This window comes from Dasypus novemcinctus, chromosome 25, assembly GCF_030445035.2.
Source record: "Dasypus novemcinctus isolate mDasNov1 chromosome 25, mDasNov1.1.hap2, whole genome shotgun sequence".
Lineage (NCBI taxonomy): Eukaryota > Metazoa > Chordata > Mammalia > Cingulata > Dasypodidae > Dasypus > Dasypus novemcinctus.
The window spans coordinates 47,415,167-47,441,051 of record NC_080697.1 but is presented as its reverse complement, the minus strand read 5'-3'; the positions used below and the strand labels follow the sequence as shown (position 1 = coordinate 47,441,051).

The 25,885-nt window shown below is 35.7% G+C and overlaps 1 protein-coding gene across 3 annotated transcripts in view; it reads right to left on the bottom strand.

The window, feature by feature from the left end:
- The window catches only part of FBXO25 (F-box protein 25), a 94,187-nt gene that overhangs the window by 29,663 nt on the left and 38,639 nt on the right, over positions 1-25,885 (bottom strand). For all 3 annotated transcript variants that reach the window (XM_004463142.5, XM_004463141.4, XM_071211849.1), the window contains exons 3-5: positions 25,226-25,329; positions 24,287-24,336; positions 21,655-21,747 (exon numbers count right to left, since the gene is read on the bottom strand). In XM_004463142.5, the coding sequence (XP_004463199.1) occupies positions 21,655-21,747; positions 24,287-24,336; positions 25,226-25,329 (247 nt within the window). The remainder of the gene's footprint in view (positions 1-21,654; positions 21,748-24,286; positions 24,337-25,225; positions 25,330-25,885) is intronic.

The window sequence follows — 25,885 nt, the reverse complement described above, 5'->3', positions numbered from 1 at the left end:
GAATGATAAAGTCTTCCAATACTTAGTGATTTTACTTCTGCTTGCTTCTTTTGGAATGCTATGCTATTTGGCACAGGTTCCTGTTATACCCTTCAGCTCTGAAGTGCAACTTTAGGTATTAAAAGTGCACTTCTTCTTTCCTTTAATGCTTTTTTGTCCAACTTTATTTTTGTCTATATTTTCCTAGTATATCCTTCCCATTCTTTTATTTTCAGCCATTCTGAATCACTGTACTTTAGGTGTGCTTCTTATATACAGCTTGGAGTTGGGTTTTGCTTTTATCATACAGTCTGAAAAAGCCTATTAACATGTACTGATTGATTCAATACATTTAGTCTTAATTCTGTCACTTTATGACATGTGTTTGTATTTATAGATATTTATAAGTCTTTGAGCCTGAATTCCCTTTGTCTCTATCTCGCTAGTTCTGCAATTTAGGAAAGTTTGTGTTTTTTAAATTATTTTGCCATACAGGTTACCTTTGTAATTATAAATACATATACTACTCTTAGCCTCCAATAGCCTTAAACAATGCATTTTAGTCAACAATTTCCTACTCTGAGTAATGATAAAATTGACATTCACCTTATTTCTCCTCTCTTCTATTCCTCTCTGCTACATCTTGATTTTTTGTGAATAAGAGGATCACCACCTTCGTTTTCTCCCCCCACCTTCTTTCCCTCCAAAGTTTTGTTAGTTGTACATTTCTTCATTGTCAGGGAATACAGCATTTATATTTTGCTCTGTCACCCTAATCCATTTTTTTTCCCTAGTCTTAGTTCAACATTTAATACACTGGGTAATCACTGATAGTCCTATTGTCGTAGTTTCTCCAGTCATCTCTTGATTGGCTAAAGTTAGTTTCCTTGAAAAATACTCCTGAAAATACTATTCTCTGAGTTCTTACATGTTCAATATGGTATGTGAAGTGTTATAAAAAGACAGTTTGGCTGGACACAGAACTCATGGGTCTTCCTTTCTTCTTCTGAGGACCTTAGAAGGATTACTTCACTATCTAAAGGCAGTGATTATGAGGCCAACCTGAATTCTTCCTCTTTAAAAGAGACTATATGTTTGCCTGTCAAAAGGATCTTTACTTCATCTTTCAAGCTTAATTGTTTCCAGGATATGGCATATTGATGATTTTCCTGGGTCAGTTTTCCTTGGCACACAGTTTTCTCTGTCAAGAAGTATATTCAAGTCTACTTTTACTTCATGAATTTTAACTTTAAATCTTTGTTCGGTTCCATTGTTTTGTTTTCTTCTTTAAAGATTCCAAATACAAATATTCTGGATCTCCTTTTACTATCTTCTAAAATCATCATTTTATTTCTCATCCTTTTAAACTCACTTTACTGTTTCATTTTTCTTAATTTCCTCATTTCTATCATCTCTGCCTCTTGTATTTTTTAAAATGTCTGTTTTTTTCCTGAGCTCCTTTCTTCATTGCTATGATGGTTCTTTTTTTCTCTCTCTCCTTAGTTCTGCCAATTCACATTCTATCTCCCCCTATTGTCTCACATTGTTATGTTAACTTCTCTTATTTCTAGCATTTCTGCACTGGAATCTTCTTTCACAGAATTGTTTCAATACTCATTTTTGAATGAGGTAGAATTTGCTAGATACCCTATTTTACAGGAGGTTTCAAGAAGGGATGACCAGGGCAGTTTTTCTAGGCTTCTCAATCAAATGGTCCTTTCTCTTTCTCCTTTGCTATCACAGGAAAGACTTCTTATTCCCCACAAAATATGGCTCATCTAATCTATGTTTCTTTGGGTAAAGAAAGAATCATATGCCTACCTTCTCTGAATAAAACTGGATCCAAAAAATCTTTTGCTGTCAGCACACATCCCTGTAATTTCCCTATTTACTGTAAGCAGGGAATACAGCTTACATAACTTTTACCTTTTATGTCAGTGCTCACTTTCACAATGTGCATGTTCACTGGTGTCTTCTAGATCTGCCTCTTCTAAGTCTTCTTGCCAACCTCTACATTTCTATTTACTTCTTCCTGCACTATTTCTACTGTACACATATTTTAGAGTCTGTGAATTACATCTGCCTCTTGTAATACTGAAAATGAACTTTTTCATCCCTTCCTTCCAACTTTCCTTGATGCCTCTGTTGGCTTCTAGAGGGAGAAAAGAGAAAATGCTAACACACAGCCAAATTGACAGAACTCTAAAAATAATCTTTGTGAACATGATAGTCAAACAATAATCTTAAGAAAACAATCATTCTGTAACTTCTAATATATTTACACACAGTGTATCCTATAGGGAAGTGATTATAGAAACATAATTCTTCAGGGTATACTGGCCAGGTATCAGATTTGATCACACTAAATGTACTTGATGTCAGGCCCTAGGATGAGACCGCTTGGGTTCATATCCTGGTTCTATAACCTAAGCAGTCTCATCCTAGAGCCTAACATCACCATTTAACTTCCTAAATATATTTGAGATATCCATTACTAAAATGTCAATCTTTTCAAAACATATCAGCTAAATACTTTTAAATTTCTTCCCTGTTTTGACCATCATCAGAATGGTACTATTTTAATGTTGAATAATACCCCCTTTACCCTGAGTTTAGAACCAATTTAGAGACAAAGAATTCAAGCCAACTGTGATTAAGACAACAGCTTATATCATCAATTCTAACATATGTTCCACAGCAATTCAATGTGTTGGTGGTGGAGTGGAGTATGGGAATCCTGTATTTTATGCATGATTTTTCTTTTTGTAAACCCACAATAAAGAAAGAAATCAGTTTTATTGCTAATGAAAGATGGACTGGAGGATGTGATTTAGATAAGCGGTAACAATGGACTTCCTAACACTGCATTCTAGAATGAGACTTACCTGCCCAGTCACAGACATTTTAATAATCAAAACCTCCCCAAATAGACTTCTTGCCCCTATAACACTTGAACAAAGGAGAAGCAGACCAGACAATTCATAATCAGATAAGAGAATTCAGTTATCTTCTATTATACCAGACAGTAAGATTTGCAAAGATGTGAAACAATGCCAATGCCAATCTTCTCACTAAATTGTTCTGCAAATAGTTGTTTTTCATAAAAAATGTACCATTTATGTTAACATATAATGGACTTACTACTTCCATATAAAAATAGGTAAATATTTTGAAAAAATGTTTTAATTTCTAATATGATAAATATTAATAGATATAGCCCACATTAACCAAAATCTCCTTGGGGTTCTCAGTATATTTTAAAAGTGAAAAAGAGCCTTGACACCAAAAATTTTAATAACTGCTGTTGTAATGGATATTCTTTACATGGAAGGAAATATCATGAATGGGGGAATAAATGTCCCCTTGGAAGTAAGTCTTCCTAATTTTCTTTCACCATTGAAATAAACTACATTTTTATTTATTTTTATTTTTTAATTATTTATTTATTTATTTTTTAAATTACATTAAAAAAAAATATGAGGTCCCATTCAACCCCACCGCCCCCGCCCCCCACTCCCCCCACTCCCCCCACAGCAACACTCTCTCCCATCATCATGACACATCCATTGCACCTGGTAAGTTCATCTCTGAGCATCACTGCACCCCATAGTCAATGGTCCACATCATAGCCCAGACTCTCTCATGTTCCATCCAGTGGGCCCTGGGGGGATCTACAGTGTCCCGTATTTGTCCGTGAAGCACTATCCAGGACAACTCCACGTCCCAAAAACGCCTCCACATCTCATCTCTTCCTCCCGTTCCCCACACCCAGCAGCCCCCATGGCTACCGTTCCCACACCCATTCCACATTTTCTCTGTGGACATTGGATTGGTTGTGTCCATTGCACACCTATGTCAAGTGAGGGCTTAGATTCCACATGGGTACTGGATGCACTCCTCCCGCTTCTAGTTGTAGATACTCTAGGCTCCATGTTGTGGTGGTTGACCTTCTTCAACTCCATGTTAGCTGAGTGGAGTAAGTCCAATAAATCAAAGTGTAGGAGCTGAAGTCTGTTGAGGCTCTGGGCCTGGGTGTCATATTATCAGTCCAGAGATTCAAATCCCCTGCATATATCTTAAACCCAGCACCAACTACAATTCCAATAAAGTAGCATGCAAGTCTTGTGAAAAGAGATCCCCTCTGAGTCCATTTCCATCACGCAGAAACACCAGCTCCAAAGAAGGGCCATCTGTCATGGCAGTGAACCCCTTCTGCCGTGACCATAGAACCCATGGGTCTCTTTATCCCTCAAAAGAACCAATACCTGGGGTTGTATCTACCTTATCTGTCTCTTAGACTCTGTTCAGTTGTACATAGGGGTATTCCTTCTGACAACCTCCAGACTCTTTTTTAGAGACTCACAGCCTTATAATCTCATTTCTCCTTTCCATTTCCCCCTTACATTAGGTCAAACCGCTTCCCGAAGTCATGTTATTATATGTAGACAGGTATATTCTGCTGTCCGCATTGAATCTTTAATTCAAGGTCATTTTCTAGTTGCTTCTTCAGCTGGTATGTGGTAGTGATCCCTCGGTGCCAGGGAGGCTCATCCCCGGGTGTCGTGTCCCATGCTGGGGGGAATGCATCACATCTACACGCTGAGTTTGGCTGTGAGAGTGGCCACATTTGAGTAACATGAAGGCTGTCAGGAGGAAACCCCCAGGCACAATGCTACTCTAGGCCTTTAAACTACATTTTTAAATATCATGTGAAGAAAATCCTTTAAAAAATTACCTTGAAATCATTAGCAGAAGGAATAGGATTACTATTTTGGTATAGACGAATTAGCCACAGAGGAATAGATAATGGACACCCACCAAAAAGAACACTATATTGGCATATGCATACACAATATAAACAAGAGTGGCAAGATTAATAGCTGACAAGGTGAAATTTTAGATTAAAATGGTAATTATGATAAAAGGGCAAAAGGACAAATATATATATATTTTTTAAGATTTATTTTTCATTTCTCTCCCATTCCATCCCCCACCATTGTCTGCTCTCTGTGTCTTTTTGCTGTGTGTTCTTCTGTGTTCACTTGCATTCTTTGTCAGCGGCATTGGGAATCTGTGTCTCTTTTTGTTGTGTCATCTTGCTGCATCAGCTCTCTGTGTGTGCGGTCCACTCCTGGGCAGGCTACGCTTTTCTTCCCGTGGGGCAGCTCTCCTTGCAGGGCGCACTCCTTGCGTGTCGAGCTCCCCTACGCTGGGGACACCCCTCCGTGGTATGGCACTCCTTGTGCCCATCAGCATTGCGCATGGGCCAGCTTACCACACAGGTCAGGAGGCCTGGGTTTGAACCCCGGGCCTCCCATAGGGTAGGTGAACACTCTATCAATTGAGCCAAATCTGCTTCCCATATGTATTTTTTATTTTTGTCCTTATTTCTATTGTGAATTTAGGCACTTCTTTGCTTCAATTTTCTTATCTTTAACTCTTGGAACATAAATGGATCTACATGCACATGTTATCCCTTTGCCTAAATCATTCTCAAAAGATAATCAAAATAGTAGTTAATATTTTATAGAATATATAGTATATTCTAAGAGTTTTATATGATTTAATTTAATCCTCACTAGTTGTCTGAAGCAGATACTAAATATTTATCAGATATTATGGATAAGGAGGTTAATTTGTCTGAGATACTCTCTTAAATAAATAAGTAAAAAAGAGACTGTCAACACAGTCAACCTCTTGACTACTAATCCATGCTGCTAATCAAATGTGGGATCACTTTCATGTTATTAGTGTTTAACCATTTTTATTTTCTCATAGTGTGCTGTTGTGTAAATTAATTGCTACTTAGCAGTTCTTACTCAAAATTATGAAAATGCTTTGAAAATTTCCTCTAAGTAGGTATTCTAGTCCAGCGATATCTTTTTAGTTCTGTCCATGTCTCCACTATTTAATAGAACCATGAAATACTTGAGAAACCATTGGGAGTTCATCTCCAAAAGAGAATAATATTTAGAAAATAAAACTTTTATGGTTAGAGGGAATCAGGGCTAGTGAGTCTAAGAAAGAGCATGAAAAGTTTGTGTAAAGCCAAGAGTGAAAACTATTTACCTACACAGAGATCGAAGAAAAACATAAAAATAAATGATGGCAAGAAAGACTGAGATAATATACCAAAAACATACTATCACTGAAAGCATTAAACACTAGGATATACTGTTAATGAGGGCTGCAGAATCTTCTTTTTAGAAATTCATACAATAAATATAATAGAAAGTGGGTGATATTAAAACAAACAAGCAATAAACAAAAAAAAACTTTACCTCTAACAGAAGGAAAAATTATGTCACTAAAATTACAGAATAGGTATATTTTCAACTGAAAAATTATTTTGATGAGGTATTTTCTTGAAACAACCCACATCAGGAAGGAACCATTTCAGTGGAAGTATTTTGAAGCTAGAAACTTTATGGCAGACAATTCATGTGTTCACGATCTGCATCTTAACTCTTGTAATGTTTCAGAATATCCACACAACTGTTCAAAGGTGCTTCTGTCTTCACTTAGCCTGTCAAGTTCTGTCATTTGCTAAGTGTACTATACAATCTCTTGAAATACATTCTAGATGTACTTGTGCCGGAATTTTTTAGTAACTTCATTTTATTGCTGTTTCTAAAGTCATCCTCTTTTATTTTACATGCTGACTTTGAGGTACTGTCAGATAATATGACACCACCATAAATGTATTGTCAGCTTCTCTAAGGGAAAGAGAAGAATGCCATTTTGACCTTCCACTATTTTCACTCTGTCAGAATAGTTTCAACAATTCATAAGCAAAATATATTATTACACTCACTCTGCTGGCATTAGGGTGCCTTCATCTCACCTTTCCCAAAAAACAAATGATTTCCCAGGTTCTACTACCAGTGATTTTTTTTCCCCCACTATCTTATTAGTTTGTAATCATGTCATCACATCTACCATTACCATGAATTCATTTTCCACATGTTTCAAAGTGCAATATGCATGAGAATATTAAAAGAGCTCTGTAGGCTAAATATTCTTCAATTCAAAAAGTTTCTACTGAATAACTATAATGTGTAAGGAATTATGCTTGGTCCTTTAGAGAATACAAAAATATAAATAAAGTATGATTGCTACTCTCAAGGATAGCAAACCTTTGGTCCACATGGCATGCCATAATTAAAGTAAACCCACTATTTAGAAATATTTCCTAGAAATACTTGATAAATTCTTTTAATGCCACTATATTTAGTAATGTGGAATAGTGAAAGGAAATAATCTACTAGTAAAGGACCTATGCAAAACTCTAAAACTCTTAACTTTTCATATTTGTAATCAGGAGTGAGATGGTTAACGTCTTGATTGCTCAGTTTTTCCATATCTGTAATACATGAATAACAGCACCCTATATCAAGCTGATTTAGATGAAGCATGTGAAGGTGCTATAGAAGCTGTTAAATATATAAATGACAATTGCTTTCCAGAATGAACTGTGTGTACTTTATTTTTTTAAAACATCTATTTATTTATTTATTTATTTTTTAATTTATTTCTCTCTCCTTCCCCCGCCCCCACCCTGGTTGTCTGTTCTCTGTGTCTATTTGCTGCATCTTCTTTTGTCCGCTTCTGTTGTAATCAGCGGCATGGGAATCTGTGTTTCTTTTTCTGTTGTGTCATCTTGTTGTGTCAGCTTTCCGTGTGGGCGGCACCATTCTTAGGCAGGCTGCACTTTTTTTTCGCGCTAGGCGGCTCTCCTTACGGGGCGCACTCCTTGCACATGGGGCTCCCCTATGCGGGGGACACCCCTGCGTGGCATGGCACTCCTTATGCACATCAGCACTGTGCATGGGCCAGTTCCACATGGGTCAAGGAGGCCCAGGGTTTGAACAGCGGACCTCCCATGTGGCAGACGGACGCCATAACCACTGGGCCAAGTCCGCCGCCATGTGTACTTTAATTTAAAGGCCTTGGAGATGACACTAAGCACTGGCAAAGGCCACGTTCCCTCCTAACACAGCACCTTTGTGCTCATTCCCTCTGCTGGAAATGCTCACCCCTCTCTCACCCAATTAAACTTATCCTTCAGACCTCAATTCAGATGTCTTTCCTTTACTCAAGGAAAGGCCCTTTAGATGGCTCAGGTCCTTCCATTATCACACTCATGTTACTGCATGCTTTCCCTTGATGATGCCAACCATCATTTTCCTCTTATCTGCATAATGCCTATGGACACAGAACTAGAGAGCCTTCTTCTCCCTAACCTCTGGCAAGCATGGCATGGGCAAGGGACCTAGACCCTATGGGGGAGTGTGTCAAGCAAAGACAGAGGGATTTACTCTTTTGTTGCAGCAGGTCCAGTGGCAGCAATGGTGAGTATATCCTGGTTGGGTAATTCTTGCTAAAAGATGGTTGTTATACTCCTCGCTTTTTGGCCTTTCAGAACTACTTTGGTATTTTTGTGTCTTCTAAGTTCACTGTCCAATCTCCAGCCTCCCATTAATACTTTTATCTTTCTTAGAGAGCCATAATCAACTCATGCAGCTTGCAATCAGAAATTCTGACTTGCCATATACTCCTAGTCAAATTACTCAACAATGCATATTAGAAATCTTATTTCTACCTCCAAACATTTTTTAAGTAAAAAATAATTATAGAAAAATCTTTTCAGAATATATATGCTTCTGGAATATCCTACCCCTGGTGATGAAATATTTTTGAATAAAGAAATATTATGTATGATCCTTTTCTGTCTAAACATGAACCTTCTATAGCTTACTTCTCATTAAAGAGACTAATAAATGCATTTGCTAACCATATATAAGTATATCCATGTATTTAATATTCCTAATATCCCTATTGTAACTAAGGGATGAACGAATTACCCTTTTTTTTTTTAAGATTTATTTATTTTTATTTATTTCACTTCCCTCCTCCCCAGTCCCCATGTTGTCTGCTCTCTGCATCCATTTGCTGTGTGTTCTTCTGTGTCTGCTTGTATTCTCATTAGGCAGCTCTGGGAACCAATCCTGGGACCTTCCGGAGTGGGAGAGAGGCGATTAACTCTCTTGCGCCACCTCAGCTCCCTGTTCTGCTACTTCTTATTTTCTCTCCTCTGTGTCTCCTGTTGTGTCATCTTGCTGCACCAGCTCTCCACGTCAGCTGGCATTCCTGCACGGGGCAACTCTTCTGCATGGGGTAGCATTCCCACGTAGGGTGGCATTCCTTCGTGGGCTGGCACTCTGCATGGGCTTGCCCTAACCAGGAGACCCTGGGCATAGAATCCTGGACCTCTTATATGGTAAACGTTAGCCCAGCTGCTTGAGCCATATCCGTTTCCCTGAATTACTTTTATACAACCCCAAGCACAGGTAGGAAGTTAAGAAATACTTTTAAAATCTTGCTAAAGTAATAAATGGTATGTTTACCAATGGTGCCAGAAAGGCCTGCTGGATTATTAAAACATTACAAATATTATCCTGCTATCCTGCCAGTTAAGCACCTATTCTTTGAATATGAATGCTGGCACTGGGTATTTTATATTTATTAAAATAGTTTTATAAAGTTTTATAATTAAATTATAGAAGGCACATATAACTTTCTTAAAATTTATAAATGTAATAATATAAATATAGTATGTATTAAATATTATTAAATTGCTTTATAGGCGATGTGCAGCCAATAAGCCCAGGGAGAAATTTCATATTGTTGTAAGGCATGGCTTAATTAGGCTAGAAATGATAGGCTAATATAAGTTGAAAGAATAACCAAAGTATTAAGTTTAGTATCACAGAGAAAAATGAATTTTCCTCTGATAAGTTTTAAATAAACTGTCAATAAATAAAACACATTCAGATTGTTAAAGGAGTTAAAATATACAATTCTGTTTGACTTTAACAATTACACCATTAAACAATAAATAGTAAGCAACTGCTAAAACAAATAAGGTAGCATTATCTCCACTTATCTGGATAGACACCCAAGATACATTTTCAATGTCATAAAGTAATAAATCATACCCAAAATTAAATAAATAATAAATTATATAGCCTGATCCCATCTGGGTTTAAAAATTCTATATATACCCACAAATATAAATAATAATATACACATATATTTGTCCATATACAGAGAAAATGTCCTTAGGAATACCAAAAAACTGTTGACAATGCCAACACATGGGTAAGGGACCATGTTACAGTTTGATATTATTTATGAATTCCAAAAAGAGATACTATGTTTGTAAATTGGTCTGTTCTAATGGGCATGATACACTTTGATTTAAATTCAAAGGCTTTATGTTTACTTGATTAAATCAAGATTAGGATTTTGTTTTGGGTTGAGTCCCCACCCTCTTGGTGGACTATATAAAAAGACATTCAATCAAGGTGAAAGAAGATATGTGAGAAAAGAGAGAGCACCCCTTAGACAGGGAAGGGGACTTTGATCCTGTGGCCCCAGGGAAAGACTAGCCATTTGCCTGATAGTTTGCAGCTGAAAAGGACAGAATGGCTGAGCCCTATGCCAGCCTGCAGCTGAGATAGGAAGAAGCTGGGCCCACTGAGCCTTCAGAGGAAAGAGGAAGGCTAAACCCTGGCAGATGTCGCCAGCCATCTTGCTTCAACACATAGCAATAAGAGTTCGGTAAGGAAGTAACCTTGAGTTGGATTCTTCAAGGCTTTGTAACTGTAAGCTTTCACCCCAAATAAATATACCCTTTATAAAAACCAAGAGATTTCTGCTACTTTGCATTAGCACCCCTTTGGCTAACTAATACAGACAACAACAAGAAGTTTGGAACGGACTAGTGGGAAAACGTATTTAATCTTCTTAGTCTCCGTGGTATTGTTTAATTTCTTCCATGAATATGTACTATTTTCTAAATTAAAAACCTACACAATAACTAGCTCTGACCAAAAAAGAGCTTGAAATGTCACTACCATCCTCACAGTAAGAAAAAAACTCAACAAATTGAAAATCAACAACTCTTATTAAAGCAACCAGAATTGCTGAAGTCATGGGGTAAACCACTGATCCCCAAAACTGGAGAGACAAGTGAATACAGAGAATCATAGTGTAACTGGGAGCAAAAACCACTGCTGGAGCTGGCAACTGGTAGGAACACTAACATGGAAACTGGTGAATTTTTGACGCTTTGTATGGACTAGCTTGAGAGTTAAAACTCCTGGGGTCACACGTTCTTAGGAGTACCCCCACAATTTCATGAGCTTTACCTCCTGGAATCCAGAAGGTTCTTACATTTTAAAAATGGGGAAAACTCCCTTGTGGTTTCAGGCAGGGGTAGGGGGCAAGTCACCATTTTGAAAATATACCCAGGGAAAAGGGAGCCATTTTGAAGTAAGTCCAGAGTGTTCTTTCCTTAGTGTTTATTTCAGGGGTAACTCCTTTGCTGGAACCTCCTCTGATCTAGGAGAAGGACAACTGGGACAGCTGGAGACCCTTCCAGGCTCACCATAAGAGGAAGGAAAAATAGTGGCTAAGGTGTGAAGGCCACAGCCCAGGGATTCTAGCCCACTCAGAAAACAAATAATTGTAAGATTACAGATCTCTTCCCCCAATATCTTAATACCACATCCACAGGGTTCCAATATAATCATAGTGGATTACAAATGAGTGAACTCTAAGACACAGACTCTATTTAAGGATTTTCTAAGAAAATCCAAAGACAAAGGAGAGACAAAAACAAGGACACTAGAGGAAAAGGAAGAGCTTTGGCAGAGGTTTAAATGAAGGTAAAATGAAATCTTATATTTTTCTTATTAATTGATCTGATAGATAATACTTTTTTCAGAATAATAATAGCAACAATGTATTTTGGGTGATTATAGCTTATGATAATGGACATGAATGACAGTAATATTATAAGGGACAGGAGGGAAGAACTGGGAATACTCTGTTATAAATTACTGTACTAAGTTTTTTTTTTTTTTTTTGCTTTTATAAAGGGTATTTATTTGGGGTAAAAGCTTACCATTACAAGACCCTAGAAAGTCCAACTCAAGGTACCATAATAGGCACTTTCTCACCAAGTGTCTGTTGCCATGTGTTGAAGCAAGATGGTTGCCGAACTCTGTGGGTTTCTCTCTCAGCTACAGGCTGGCATAGAGCCCATCTCTCTTTGTGAGGCTGCTGGATCAAAGTACTCTCCTCTGGCATCTGTGGAGCTCTCTCTTCCCATGAATTTATTTCTGTGTGTCTTCTTGAGTGAGTGCTCATTTATATAGCCCACCAAGGGGGCGGGGCTTAACCTGAGTACACCCTACTGATGTGGTTAAATCAAAGCCCTAATTTTAACATAATTTAATCAAAGATATCTCAGCTGAATGTAATACAATCAAAGGGTATCATGCCCAAAGGAAAAGATCAATCTTTTTGGAATTCATAAATAATCTCAAACTGCCACACCTACACTGTTTTTATTTAAATGGGTATTGTAAACTAATAAGCAGGAATTCTTATACTCTAGCATGTAAGAATTTAACACTGACTGTTTCAACTTGTTTGAAAGTCCATGACTTGTAGTAATTTATTTGTTTTACTGCAGCACATGCTTTGAGGTGAGTGGCACCAAGCACGTACCTAGTGAGTGAGCCTCCGCGTGGCTCAACAGCAGCATCTTAATACAATTTGGTTGCTCTCTATGTATAGTAGCGCATAGGTGGAAACTATCATTAAATATCCAAAGGGAATCAATTAAATGTTTCAAATATGTTATTATATTTTAAAAAGAAAAGTAGAGCCCATAATGGTATTAATGAATCTATGGATTCTCAAAGTATTCAAGATATATCCCAGAATAATGGTTCACTGTACTAGTTAAAGATAATATTAGATCCTTAGAAAACCCAAGAATGATGAAATGTCACTGTCATATTCTCCAGTTTATTAATAATATTCACATACTATTTTAATTTCCTTGAGTGGCCAAATATCTAAACATTTAGAACACATGCTCTCAAACTTTAGCAGGCTTCGGAATCACCTGGAGGGCTTATTAAAGCACTGTTTGATGAGCTCTACTTCCAGAGTTTCTGATTCAGTAGGTCTCAGGTGAGGCCCAAGAATTTGCAAGGTAAACGCATTACGAAGTAATGATGGTGCTGCTGGTCTGAGGACCACATTTAAAGAAACTCTGCTTTAGAGGATATTAAAGGTACGTTTTTCCAAATTCACATAACTGTGTAGGATCTATGATCTATAAAAAAATCCTCTGGCTTACGATCAGGTCACAAAAATTACACATTACAATTAATGAAAGACCCATATAACCATAAGTTTTCACATAGATGTTATTTTGAAATAAAAATATTCCATTAGAATCACCAAATTAGGAAAATATATTTTTTATTCAAAATAAAATGTGATTTAAAACTTAAATATATTTATTTTAAAGCACTTATCACCCCTGTAACTAAATAATTAACTAATTGTTTATTTAATGTCTCTTTTCCCTCATTTGCTCACACAGGGAAGGAATGTCCTCTATTATCTTACTTTTGTAACCCTAGTGCCTATCCATGTCTACTACATAATAAGTATTTTAAAAATAATTGTTGAGTAAAAGAATAAAATTTGTTGAAGGCCTATTGTTATTAAAGTTCTACATATTAGGGGTACAAATGTTAATTGGATATAAGCCCTACCCTCAAGCTATTTATAGTCTATTGAGAGGAGAAAAATATGTTCAGTTTATTGTAAGGTAATACCGTGATAAGACTGAACTAATTTGAAAGTGGATTTAGACTAGTTGTAAATGCATATACTGCAAACTCTACGACAAGCCACTAAAAAATTTAAAAAGAAGTATAATTCACATGCTAAGAGAGGATAAGAAATAGAATTGTAGCAGTTTGATAGTATTTATGAATTTCTAAAAAGAAATACAGATTATGTTTGTAAACTGGTTGGTTCCTCTGGCATGACCCTTTGATTATAATAGATTCAGCTGAGACATACGCCTAAATTATGTTAAGATTAGGGCTCTCATCCAACCACATCATTAGAGTGCGACTCAGTGTTGAGTCCCAGCCCCCTGGGGGATAAAACAGATGCTTACATGAAAGTAAATACAAAGAGAAGACCATAGAGAAGAGAAACAGCACATTAGACATGGCAGAGGCCCTGGGAAGAGAGATGAGCCTGATGATCCACAGCTTACCTTGTGATGAGAACTGAGCAGCTGAGCCTTGGGGAGAGAGATGAGCCCTATACCAGCCTACAGCTGAGAAGGGAAGAAGCTGAGACCACAGAGCCTTAAGAGGAAGAAGGAAGACTGAACCCTCGCAGACACTGTCCACCATCTTCTCTAACAGGTGGCCAGTGACTTTGGGTGAGAAAGCACCTCTTATGGTACCTTGAGTTGGACTCTTTAGGGCCTTGTGACTGTAAGCTTCTACCCAAATAAATACCCTTTATAAAAGCCAACAGATTTCTGGTACTTTGCATCAGCACCCCTTTGGCTGACTAATAAATAATCACACAAAAGGTGCAATTAAAATCAGAGAAGACAGAAAAAAAGGGGAAAATAAAAAAGCATAAAAATAAGAACAATGAATATAATGGTGATATTAATACATCCATGTAAATAGTCACTTTAGATGTTAATGGTCTAAATATGCCAACTAAAAGAAACTGTCAGAGTAGATAAAAAAGACTGAACTAGATGTTGTCCATGAGAAATTCACTTCAAATATAAAAACACAAACATTAAAAAGTAAAGGGATGGAGAAAGACATCCCTTATAACACAAATCTAAAGAAATCTGGAGCGTCAATATTAATTTCAGGCAAAGGTGATTTCAAAACAAGGAAAATTATCAGAGACAAAAAGGAGCATTACATGATGATAAAGGGGTCAATGCTCCAAGATGACATGACAATTCTTTTTTTCTTTCCAGCAATTTTATTTGATATATTTATATACCATACTTTCAGTGTGCCTAACCACGGAGCATAAAAATCTGCTTGAGAAGATGTGGCTCAAGCAGTTGAGTACCTGCTTCCCACATAGGAGGTCCCAGGTTGGAACCCGGGTGCCTCCTTAAAAAACAACAACAACAAGCAAACAAAGGAAAAGGCCAACTCAGTGGAGCCAATGTGGCTCAGTGGTCGAGCGCCAGCTTCCCACATAAAAGGTCCCGGTTTCAATCCCCGGCCCTAGTACCACAAAACAAAACAAAACAAAACAAAACAAAAACCATGAGTCAAAAACAGAACTGTAAGGAAAAAGAGACAGATCCACTGTTGCGGTTGGCAACTTCAATACAACTCTATCAGTAATCAGCAGATTCAGCAGGCAGAAAATCAGTAAGGAATTGTTTAGTTGAACTGAACAGTATAGTATCATCAATCAACTGCATATAATTGACATTTATAGACTACTTCATCCAACAAAAGCAGAATATATGATCTTCTGAAGCTCATGAACTTTCACTAGGACAGACCATTTTCTGGCCATAAAACATACCCAAACATGTTTAAAAGAACAGAAATCATATAAAGTATGCTCAGGGACACCAATAGAAGTAAAACAGAAATCAATAAAAGAAAGATAACTGGAAAATCCCAAAACATTTGAAGATTAAACAACACATTTCTAAGTAACACATGGGTCAAAGAAGAAGTGTTAAGAGAAACTACAAAGATACCAATTAAATGAAAATGAAAATACAACTTATCAAAATTAATTTCAGACAAAGCTGACTTCAGAACAAGAAAAATGATCAGGGATAAAGAGGGAAATTATAGAATGATAACAGGGGTCAATTCTCCAAGAAGACACACAACTTTTAATGTGTATGCATCTAACAATGGAGCATATATATGCAGGATGCAAGATGTCCTTCTAAGAACTACTAAGTTTACAGCATTTAATGTATATATTGAAAAAGAAAAAAAAATTCAACATCAATAACCTAAGGTTCCACCTTAGGAAATTAGAGAAGGAAGAAAAATATAAATCTAAAGAAACAGAAGAAAAGAACAGCAAATTAAAAATACTACAAAAAAAAATAAGAAAAAAATAAAGAATATAAATAAAAATAAAAAGCAAAAAATTATAAAAACACAAAAAGAAAAAGATAAAAAAATTAAAAGTTCTATGCAATTGCACAGATAAAATCAATAGAGAAAATCAATGAAACCAAAAGCTGTTTCTTTGGAAAGATCAAACAAATTGATAAACTGTCATCTAAGATAACCAAGAAAAAAAGAGAGAGGATGCAAATTATTAACACCAGAAATGAAAGACGTCATCACCACTGATCCCATGGACATTAAAAGAATAAAGGAATATTATAAACAACTCTATTTCTACAAATTTCATAAACTAGATAAAATGAATAATTTCCTGAAAGACATAATCTACCAGAACTCACACAGGAGAAAGAGACAATCTGAATATGGCTTTATCTATTTAAAAATTGAATCAATAATTAATAATCTTCCAAAACAGAAAGCTCCAGACCCAGATGGTATCACTCATACATTCTAGCAAATATTTAAAGAAATGACACCAATATTCTACAACAGCTTCTGGAAAGGAGAAGTAGAGGGAACATTTCCTAACTCATTCTATGAGACCAGCATGATCATAATACAAAAATCGCTAAAGATATTACAAAAAAGTAAAACTATGGACCAATATCTGTCATGACCATAGATGTGAAAACCCTCAACAAAATATTAGCAAAATAGGAAGCAGCTGTGGCTTAAGTGATAGGGCCTCTCTGTCTACACATGGGAGGACCTGGGTACGATCCCTGGGGCCTCCTGGTGAAAAAGAAGAAGAGAAAGTGTGCCTGCACAGTGAGCCAGTGCCCATGTGGAGAGCTGAGAGCCTATGTGGTGAGGTGAGTGCCCAAGTGGTGAGCCAAGTGCCCACTTGGCTGCCCGTGCAGTGAGCTGAATATCCACTGCCCATGCAGTGGGCTGAATACCCACGCAGTAAGCCAAGTGCCTGCATGGTGAGCCGAGTACCCACGTGAGTGCCTGTGTGGCACCGAGAGTCAACGTGGTGAGTTAAGGGCCGGCACAAGTGCCTGCAACAAGTGAGTCATGCAGCAAATGATGACACAACAAAGGAGAGAGGAAGGGGAGAGTCAAGGTGAAATGCAGCAGAGACCAGGAACTGGGGTGGTGCAATTGAAAGGGAACCTCTCTCCACAACAGAGGTCCCAAGGATCAAATCCCAGGGAAGTGGACTTGGCTCAACGGACAGAGCGTGTGCCTACCATATGGGAGGTCTACAGTTCAAATCCAGGACCTCCTTGACCCATGTGGAGCTGGCCCACATGCAGTGCTGATGTGCGCAAGGTGTGCCGTGTCAGGCAGGGGTGTCCCCCACGTAAGGGAGCCCCACGCGCAATAGTGCACCCCGTAAGGACAGCCCCCAGCGCAAAAGAAAGTCCGGCCTGCTCAGGAGTGGCACCGCACACATGGAGAGCTGATGCAGCAAGATGACACAACGAAAGAGACAGATTCCCGGGCTGCTGACAAGAATAGAAGTGGACACAGAAAAAAACACAGTGAATGGACACAGAGAGCAGACAACTGGGGGTGGGCGGAGAAATAAATAAAAAATAAATCTTAAAAAAAAAAAAAAGGGGTCAAATCCCAGTGAATCCTAGAGAGGAAAAAGACGAGAAGAGAAGAGAGATACAGAAGATCACACAGCAAATGGAGAAACAGAAAAAAAAAAAAAAAAAAACCACACAGGAGGGTGGGGGAAGGGGAGAAAAAATTAGCAAATTGAATCCAGCAATGTGCAAAAATAGTTAAACACCATGACTAAATGGAATTTATTCTAGGTATGCAATGGTTCAAAGTTCAAAAATCAATTAATGTAACTCATCACACCAACAAGCTAAAGAAGGAAAATCATATGATTATATCAATAGAAGCTGAGAAAGTATCTGACAAAATATTATATCCATTCCTGATAAAAATCTTTCAGCAAATTAGGATTAAAGGAGAGCCTCCTCAACTTGATAAATAACATATACATAAAACCCAGAAATACTGGTGTGGTACTTGATGTTTTCCTCCTAAGATTGGGAACAGGCAAAGGTATCCCCTCCTGACTCTATTCAACAGTGTACTGGAAGACCTCCTAATGCAATAAGACAAGAAAAGGAAGGAAGAATTAAAACTGCTTTTGTTCAGAGATGATATGATTTCCTATGCAGAAAATTCCAAAATATTTCACACACACACACAAACAACCAAAAAACCAAAAGCCTCCTAAACAGTAAAGCATTACAGCAAGGTTGCTGACAAGACAATTTATCTGCTTAATTTATCTGTAAACCTAAAAGTGTTGTAAAAAATAAAGTCAGTTAATTAAAAAATTAAGAGATGCTACTATTATAAGCAAAAAGAAAGTGAATACATTATTACAAATGACAGCAAGAGCTCATTGATCCATCCAAGGGCAGTGAATGAAGTACTTCCTTCAGTGAAGTTAACTTTCCAAATAATTAAAATTAAAGCATTTAAACTTTAAAAAGTTTGAAAGTGTTTTTCCATAAAATATATATGCATCAATGGATAAACAAAATTTGGTATATACATATGATGGAATATTATGCTACTGGAAGAAGAAATGAAATTGGGCCACATATGATAACATGGATGAACCTTAAAGACATTATGCTCAGTGAAATAAGCCAGACACAAAATGACAAATATTGCATGGTTTCACAATTTGAACTAAATATGAAGAATAAATGCATGGAGTTAAAACCTAGAGTATAGGTTATTAGCAGATAAGAGGAGAACTGAGAAGCGGTACCGATGCTTAGTGTATGTAAAAGTTTTAATTGTAAAATGTGGAAATGGATAGAGTTGATGATAACACATTATAGTGAATAGAACTAATGCAGCTTGTTTATAAATGGGATTATGACTAAAAAGGGTAGTCTAGGGATGTAAATGTCAATTGAAAAAAAACTAGAAAATAATCTAGGGACTGAATAACATAGTGAATCCAGAGCTGGAAGAGAATTGTGGTTAATAATACAAATACAAGAATGTCCTTCTATGAACTAGAAGAAATGTACATTATTATTGCAAGGTGGTAAGAATGTGGTGAAGCATGTGAAAAATACAATTAATGTAACCTATGAACTATAGTTACCAGCAATACTGTAATATTCTTGTATCAATGCCAAAGACGTAATGTGTTAATAGGGGGGTATGGAAAAAAAAATACACCAAATGTATGCTATAGACCATATACTAGGTATCCAGAAGAACGGAAAGCAGGGACACAAGACACATGTACACCAATGTTTATAGTGGCATTATTCACAATTGCCAAGAAAGAGAAGCAACCCAAGTGCTCGTCATTCTCAAGATTATGCTTATGTAGGTCTCGAGCAGATTTCACAAACTACCACAGTAAAGAAAGCCTCAAACAAAGTGCTCCTGAGGGTTCTAGCAACATCCAGACACTATAGGCAAGTCCTGTGGCCTCTGAAATCAACATCCCCTCAGTGGGCCCTATCTGGGAATATACGAAAATCTATTTCCACAATATAACATAGTTACACTCATTTATAATTCCCCTTATCATTATTATTGTTCTCATTTATGCAAACCTGTAATTTTCAATTTACCTGTTAAGTATATTTCTCAGAGACTTAAATCTTCGGATTGATCATTTGCCAGCTGAGCCCTGAAACATAGCAGAGTTGTGACCAAGTCCTACTCTCCAGTTCTTGGGGCTTGTCTTGGACAAATGACAAAATGATGATGATGGAAAAGCACATCCCAGACAAGGAAGATTCTTCAACTGTAAGCAAAACATTTCATTTCCCTGTCCATAATATCTCCATCCCCTTACAGTCTGAAGCAGTCAGAGTGGACACAGTCCTAAATCCCTCAAACTGAAGAATGAACAAAACTAAGGAGGGAGTGTAACTATGGACCAAAGCATATTTACTTAGTATGTACTTATTATATTGTTAATGGAGTAATTAACTTGTAACAGTGATATAATTTTTTTTAAATTAAAAAAAAAATTTTCTCATCATTGGTACGCTCTGATAAACTGTCTGAAAAATGGTTATTTTACAAGTGTGCAAAGTTTAGTGTACAGAGTATGTGCGTGTGTTTATGTGTGTTAGTTCACATCAAGAAATAGTGCTTGTATTTATGTTCCCCAACTGCACTGCCATGACTAGATGGCCAAAAATGCCCAAGGATATGAAATTTAATAACATATCAAATGCATAAGAAGAGTATGACAGACAAATCATTCATTAATCACAATATATATCTAAGAAGTACAACTCATTACCCAAAATGTACAGGTTTCGTTTTAACTCCTAGCCACATCAACAGGCAGTATAGCTAGTATCCAGTTTTCTTCATTTCATGTTCCTGTTCTACTCTAGAATTTAACCTCCCCCATGAATTAAATTCCTTTATGTAGTCAGAAGGTCAAGAACTTCTACTATAAAACAACTAAATATGATCTGAAATATAAAAGACCTATTTGGATAAACAATTATTATAAAATAGACCTCTTTGCTCACATGAATTTTTCTAGCTATTCAGTTCCTGGAAATTTTGACACGATTGAGTTAAATTTCAGTTTTATCATCTGTAAAATAGGCAATTAAAGGAGATACCCTATTAGCCACTATGTAAACATCTATATAAGAACTCTGAAAGCAATGGACAAATTTAGCCTAAATAAACTTTAAATGATGGACAGGCTTCAGTGAATCATGTGGCACAAAAGCAACCAAAAGATATCAAGTTATATAAGATGCCTAAGCAAATTTAAATTGTAACTAAATTAAAACAGATAAAATTACCTTAGGCTTAAAATTATTTACCAGCCTTCTCCAATTTTTTTTTTTTGTCCTTCCAGTAACATTTTTAAATGCCCGAAAGTCATTAAACCAAAAATCTTTCCAATGTCTCACAGCACTATTAAAAACTACAATCTTAATAGTTTCAACTATCACTTATATTTTATCTATAATAAAAAAAAGGTGAATAATTACCACAAAGTAATCAATCTTTAGATATATCAAGCAATAAAAGGAACATATCTAAGCTTTTTTTCTTTTTGAATATAGCCCAAGATAAAAGTCTCTTCTAAAAATGTATCATTCATGTAATAAAGCTTTTGTGGAGTTGTATTTTGTATAAAATTCTTTTTTTCTATCAGCTAGTTCTTCCTCTATTAAATAAGTTTCCTTCTTGTAAAAAATGTGAAGTAGAAAATGTTTTAAGTCATCAGGTAAAAAATCCCCATGGAGAAAGATTTGCCTCTTCTCTTTGTATCATTAACAACTATAATGTATGTAGGAAACTCCAAATCATCACACACACGGTTTGGTAAAATCTATAAAAAAGACCATCCTGCAGCACAAGGCAACCTCCTAAAGAAAGCATGTGGAAAAACCATCAGTTCATATGTGATCCTGGCAAAGGCAGATCAGAATTCCACCTCTGCTGAGGGCCTTTTTGATCTTATGACACCAAACGGGGAAAATCCTTTATTACTGTTTTTTTCTGAATGCATTTCTTATATTTTTTGCACAGACAACAAAAGCAACATTATGCAGTTTCCAAAAGCATCTTAAACATTTTACACTTACAATCTTCAAAACACAGTTATTCCAAGGACTTATTAAAGTAGCTTTTAAAGAAAAATACTTACTTTGACCACATAATTGAACCTTCGGATATCCTGAATTGCACTTGAGAAGTCTAAGCGATTAAAAGCTTCTCCCAAAGTACAATAGCCATGCCTCTGGAAAAACAAACAGAAAACAGTTAAAATTAGTCAAAACCAATAGACAGTTAAGTCAATTACTCTGTGAAAATATTAATAAAAATTAGCAAAGGCATTTTGTTTTTATTCTGAAGATTTATTCCATATTTAGACAAGCATAGAGTAAAATAAGAGTTACAATAAGTTTAAGCCATTTATGGATAATCAAGATACTTTGAGTTAATTGAGAGTATTTTTAACTACTGCCTATGTAATTAAAAAGAAAAAATATTTATTCAATATCTTATAGGCTTCTGTTTTTGAGGATAAATTGAGGGGTAAAAATAAAGCTTAAGTTCATAAAATAACTGGAGGCACTATAAGCCATGCAGCTAAAATACATATAAATCATCTGTTTAGCTACTATAAAGATGCATCTGTTAAAAATATATAAGCTGAAACAGAAACTTCTCTGCAATGAAATTATTGTCTGAGTGTTGGAAGTCAGATTGAGCACACAGGATCAGGTAACTGTAAGGAACCTGGATAATAGGTAGAACCTCTTATGCTCTGAAAAACAACTTTCAGGTGGAGAAGAATGGAGGAAACAGAATGGTTTTAATGAAACTATTGGAATTTACAGACTGGAGAACATGTAATGATGAGCATCCTAAAATCAAAGAAGTGGGTAATTATACTCACAGTTCTCCAAATCAGTGAAACCTGAGTAATTCTTTCAGCACCTCAAACAATGCTACTGTATTTTACAAAAACATGTTTTTCATTAATGAGATATCCTGTATTCTATATTTGCACAATGCATATATTTGCACATTAACTCTCAGTCATTGTAAATGCCATACTCTGTATTTGAAATATAAACAAAGTTTTTAGTTCAGAGTTATGGCAATAAACAGACTGGAAAATAATAATAGAAAACATGAGATGATAAACCATCCCTGACAGGAGATGGTCTAGAGAAAGTAGTAAGGAGTAAGTAGAATTAGTCTCAGATAAAAGATGCATTATAAAGGCTAATGTGGTTTTATGCCCAAATCCCATGAACAATCTTAATGTGTCTACATATTAACAAAATTCATTAACTTAAAACCCTCAATATTTATTTTTACTGAGTGTCTACTATATGCAAAACATTTTCCTGGGAGCTGTGGGATAGGCAAAGTTTAATTAGATATAGATTATAACTGAAATCAATCACAGTTGATACTCCGACTTTAATCTTCTTTTCTTCTCAACCTATAGAATTCTAAGTGCTGGTGTAATGTACATCTTTTCAAAGTAATATGCCCATCTTACCATGGACTTGTCTTTCTTTGGGAATTAAATCTGATTCCCAGAGTGGACCACAAATAACATGTTTGAACTACACAACCTTGCCCACCTTTGTATAGAGATAGAAGCTGCAGAGCAGCCAATATTCTGCCACGTAGAAAAGTGGCAGAGATAACTGGTCTGCATCAAGTGAGAAGAATAAAGACACATAATGTGATGGAGAAAAGAGAACCCAAGAGAGGCACCACCTTTCTGGTTACTAGCTCCAGTCCCTTCTTGAGGTTTGGTTATAACCGTATTCCCAGATCCCTGTAACATCCTTGCCTCACAATAAATTCCTCTTTTTTTAAATGCTAATTTAAGTTGTATTCTCTTTTCTGTAATCTGTGTGTTAACACAGAGCAAAGGATAATTCTAATAGTTTTTATATGCTCTAAACTTTGTTTTTCACAAATTAGGTCAGATTATATCAATCTTCTAATCATACATTAGAAAGTATTTTAAAGATTAATTTTCTAACCATTTAATAATTTTAACTATGATCAAAGACCTCAAACAAGTTTTCTTTCTCAGAAACTAATCCTTGAACTTCTAGAAAGCTGGACTAGTTTCAGACTTCTGTTATTAGCATTTCTGGAACATTTAATTAACCTTGACTTAATATATGCTAAACAGCTGCTTCTTAAATAAAGCAGAGAAACAGTAATCATATAAAGTTTGAGAATAAGTTTGAGAATAAAGTTCTCAAAGTGAAATGATTTATTTTATGACTCATAAAAAGTTTTGACCAACATGGTAAATGGAAGGAAAAGGGTTCCAAGCAGTCAGTATAGACTCAAATTTGATTAATCATTTCATATTAGCCACTCTACATATTAAGTGAGGGGTTCACAAATGTTCCCATCATCCCAAAACACATGAGCACTATGACACACTCCTATTAGTAACAGTGGTTCATTAGTAACAGCTTTTTGGGGATGTAGGGATAAAATGTCAAAATTTCTAAGGGTCCATACTTAGTTTGAAACAGCCCTTCAGTTGATTCAAATATGTGCTCTTTGGCATGGGTGGAACTGTAGGTAACCATATACCATACATGTACACACATACACATGCACACAATCAAGAATTACTGTTTCAAAAGATCTTCAAATATTAGTGCATAAGCATTCATCTGTTATAATGGGACCCAGAGATCTGATATTGCAAAAGAAATTATTTAATATGATATTATATATTCAACAGAAACAATACAAAATACTTACACTCTTATTAGAATACTTACTTCTCTTGTGCTTTCTTTATGGACATAGATCCATTTTTCACGATAAAAACCTAGAATAAAAATTAACTTTGTTTTTAAAATTTGGTGAATCATTACAAAATGAAGATTTTAATGGAACTTCAGTAATTGCATATGCTAACAAAATTATCTGATTTACTTTTATAGATACAGGTAAACTTTACTTGGTTAAAGGTAAACAGAATTACTTTGTTCACAAATATTGGTTTATGATGTCTGAAATATCATCACATGAAAAATGATTTACAAAAGTTACCAAGTCTTAGTAACAACATAAAATTAGTGTTATTACTGACTATAGTAATATCAAAATATAAATATTATTAAACTACTAATGAATTCTTAGGTATCCTAATAAAAAGTTTCTGTTCCTCCATTATTTTCCTTATATGGTATTCAACATAAGTACATTTTTCATATAACTCAAATCCCCAAACTTCAAGAAACATTACTACCATATTCTCTGTATAATGTTATCATCTTCAATATGGATACTGAATACATTTAGAAATTTCTTAATGCCTCATGATTGTTTCATAAGGCAGTGCCCTAAACAAGCTCTCAGGCCCTTTCACATGTATTAATTACTGCAGCAGCTTTCAACCAGTCTTCCTGCCTTCAGGTTTTCCCTAATCCCATTCACCCTATATATCTGTTCTTAAAATACAGATCTGATCATGTCTGTCTACCTCCTGCTCAGAATCTTCACTGAGACCTAGACTGAACAATTTGGACTCAGAGCTTAAGAGTGAAACACAAGAGATTTTGATGAACTGAATTCAAGACTGGTATTTGGTCATTCAAACATGTAGGTTGTTTTGTGAGTTTTGGCATCTTTTTTTATTGTCAAAAACAATTTAGTATATCAATGTATTCAACAACTAAAAGATCATGTAGTATTATAAATGAAAATTATCTTACATTGAGTATTTGTGTCATTTCTAAAATGGTCCTTTTTCCTTTTTTTGGAGGCATATTCACACTCTTCATTACTGAATATTTCTTCATCTTCACTATTTAAGATACTGAAATAAAGATATATTTTATTAAAGTTATTTTTTTTTTCAGGGACATCCTCCATTTGGTTTTTCTTTTGTAAGAAAATATAACAAATATTTGGTTGGCAATTCAGGACACCAAAATAAACATCATGTTAGATTCTTAAAGCAATTAGTTAATTTTCAAAGCCATTGATCATGGGCTTGAAATTACAAGGCTAATGCCTAATATATTTTTTTCATTTCAAGAAATTAGAGATTATCATGGTTCCTTTGAGAATGTTACAACAGGGAGTGCTGAACATGTTTTAGACTCTCCCAAGGATTTTGATATACTCAACTAAGTAGTTTCATACATCAAAATGCTTTATTAAGACATGGAGATTTAAACCAATGTGACAATATGCAATACTGACTAATAACTTGTGTCACTGATCCAATGTTGAGTAAACAACATTTACTTTTACAATGTTACTCTGTTTTCAGGGATTTAGCAATAGCTACATTTCTTATGCATCAACCAAATATGTTAACTTTGAAGGCACTTAACCCAGATGAAGCACAACATGCATTTTTTTAACAT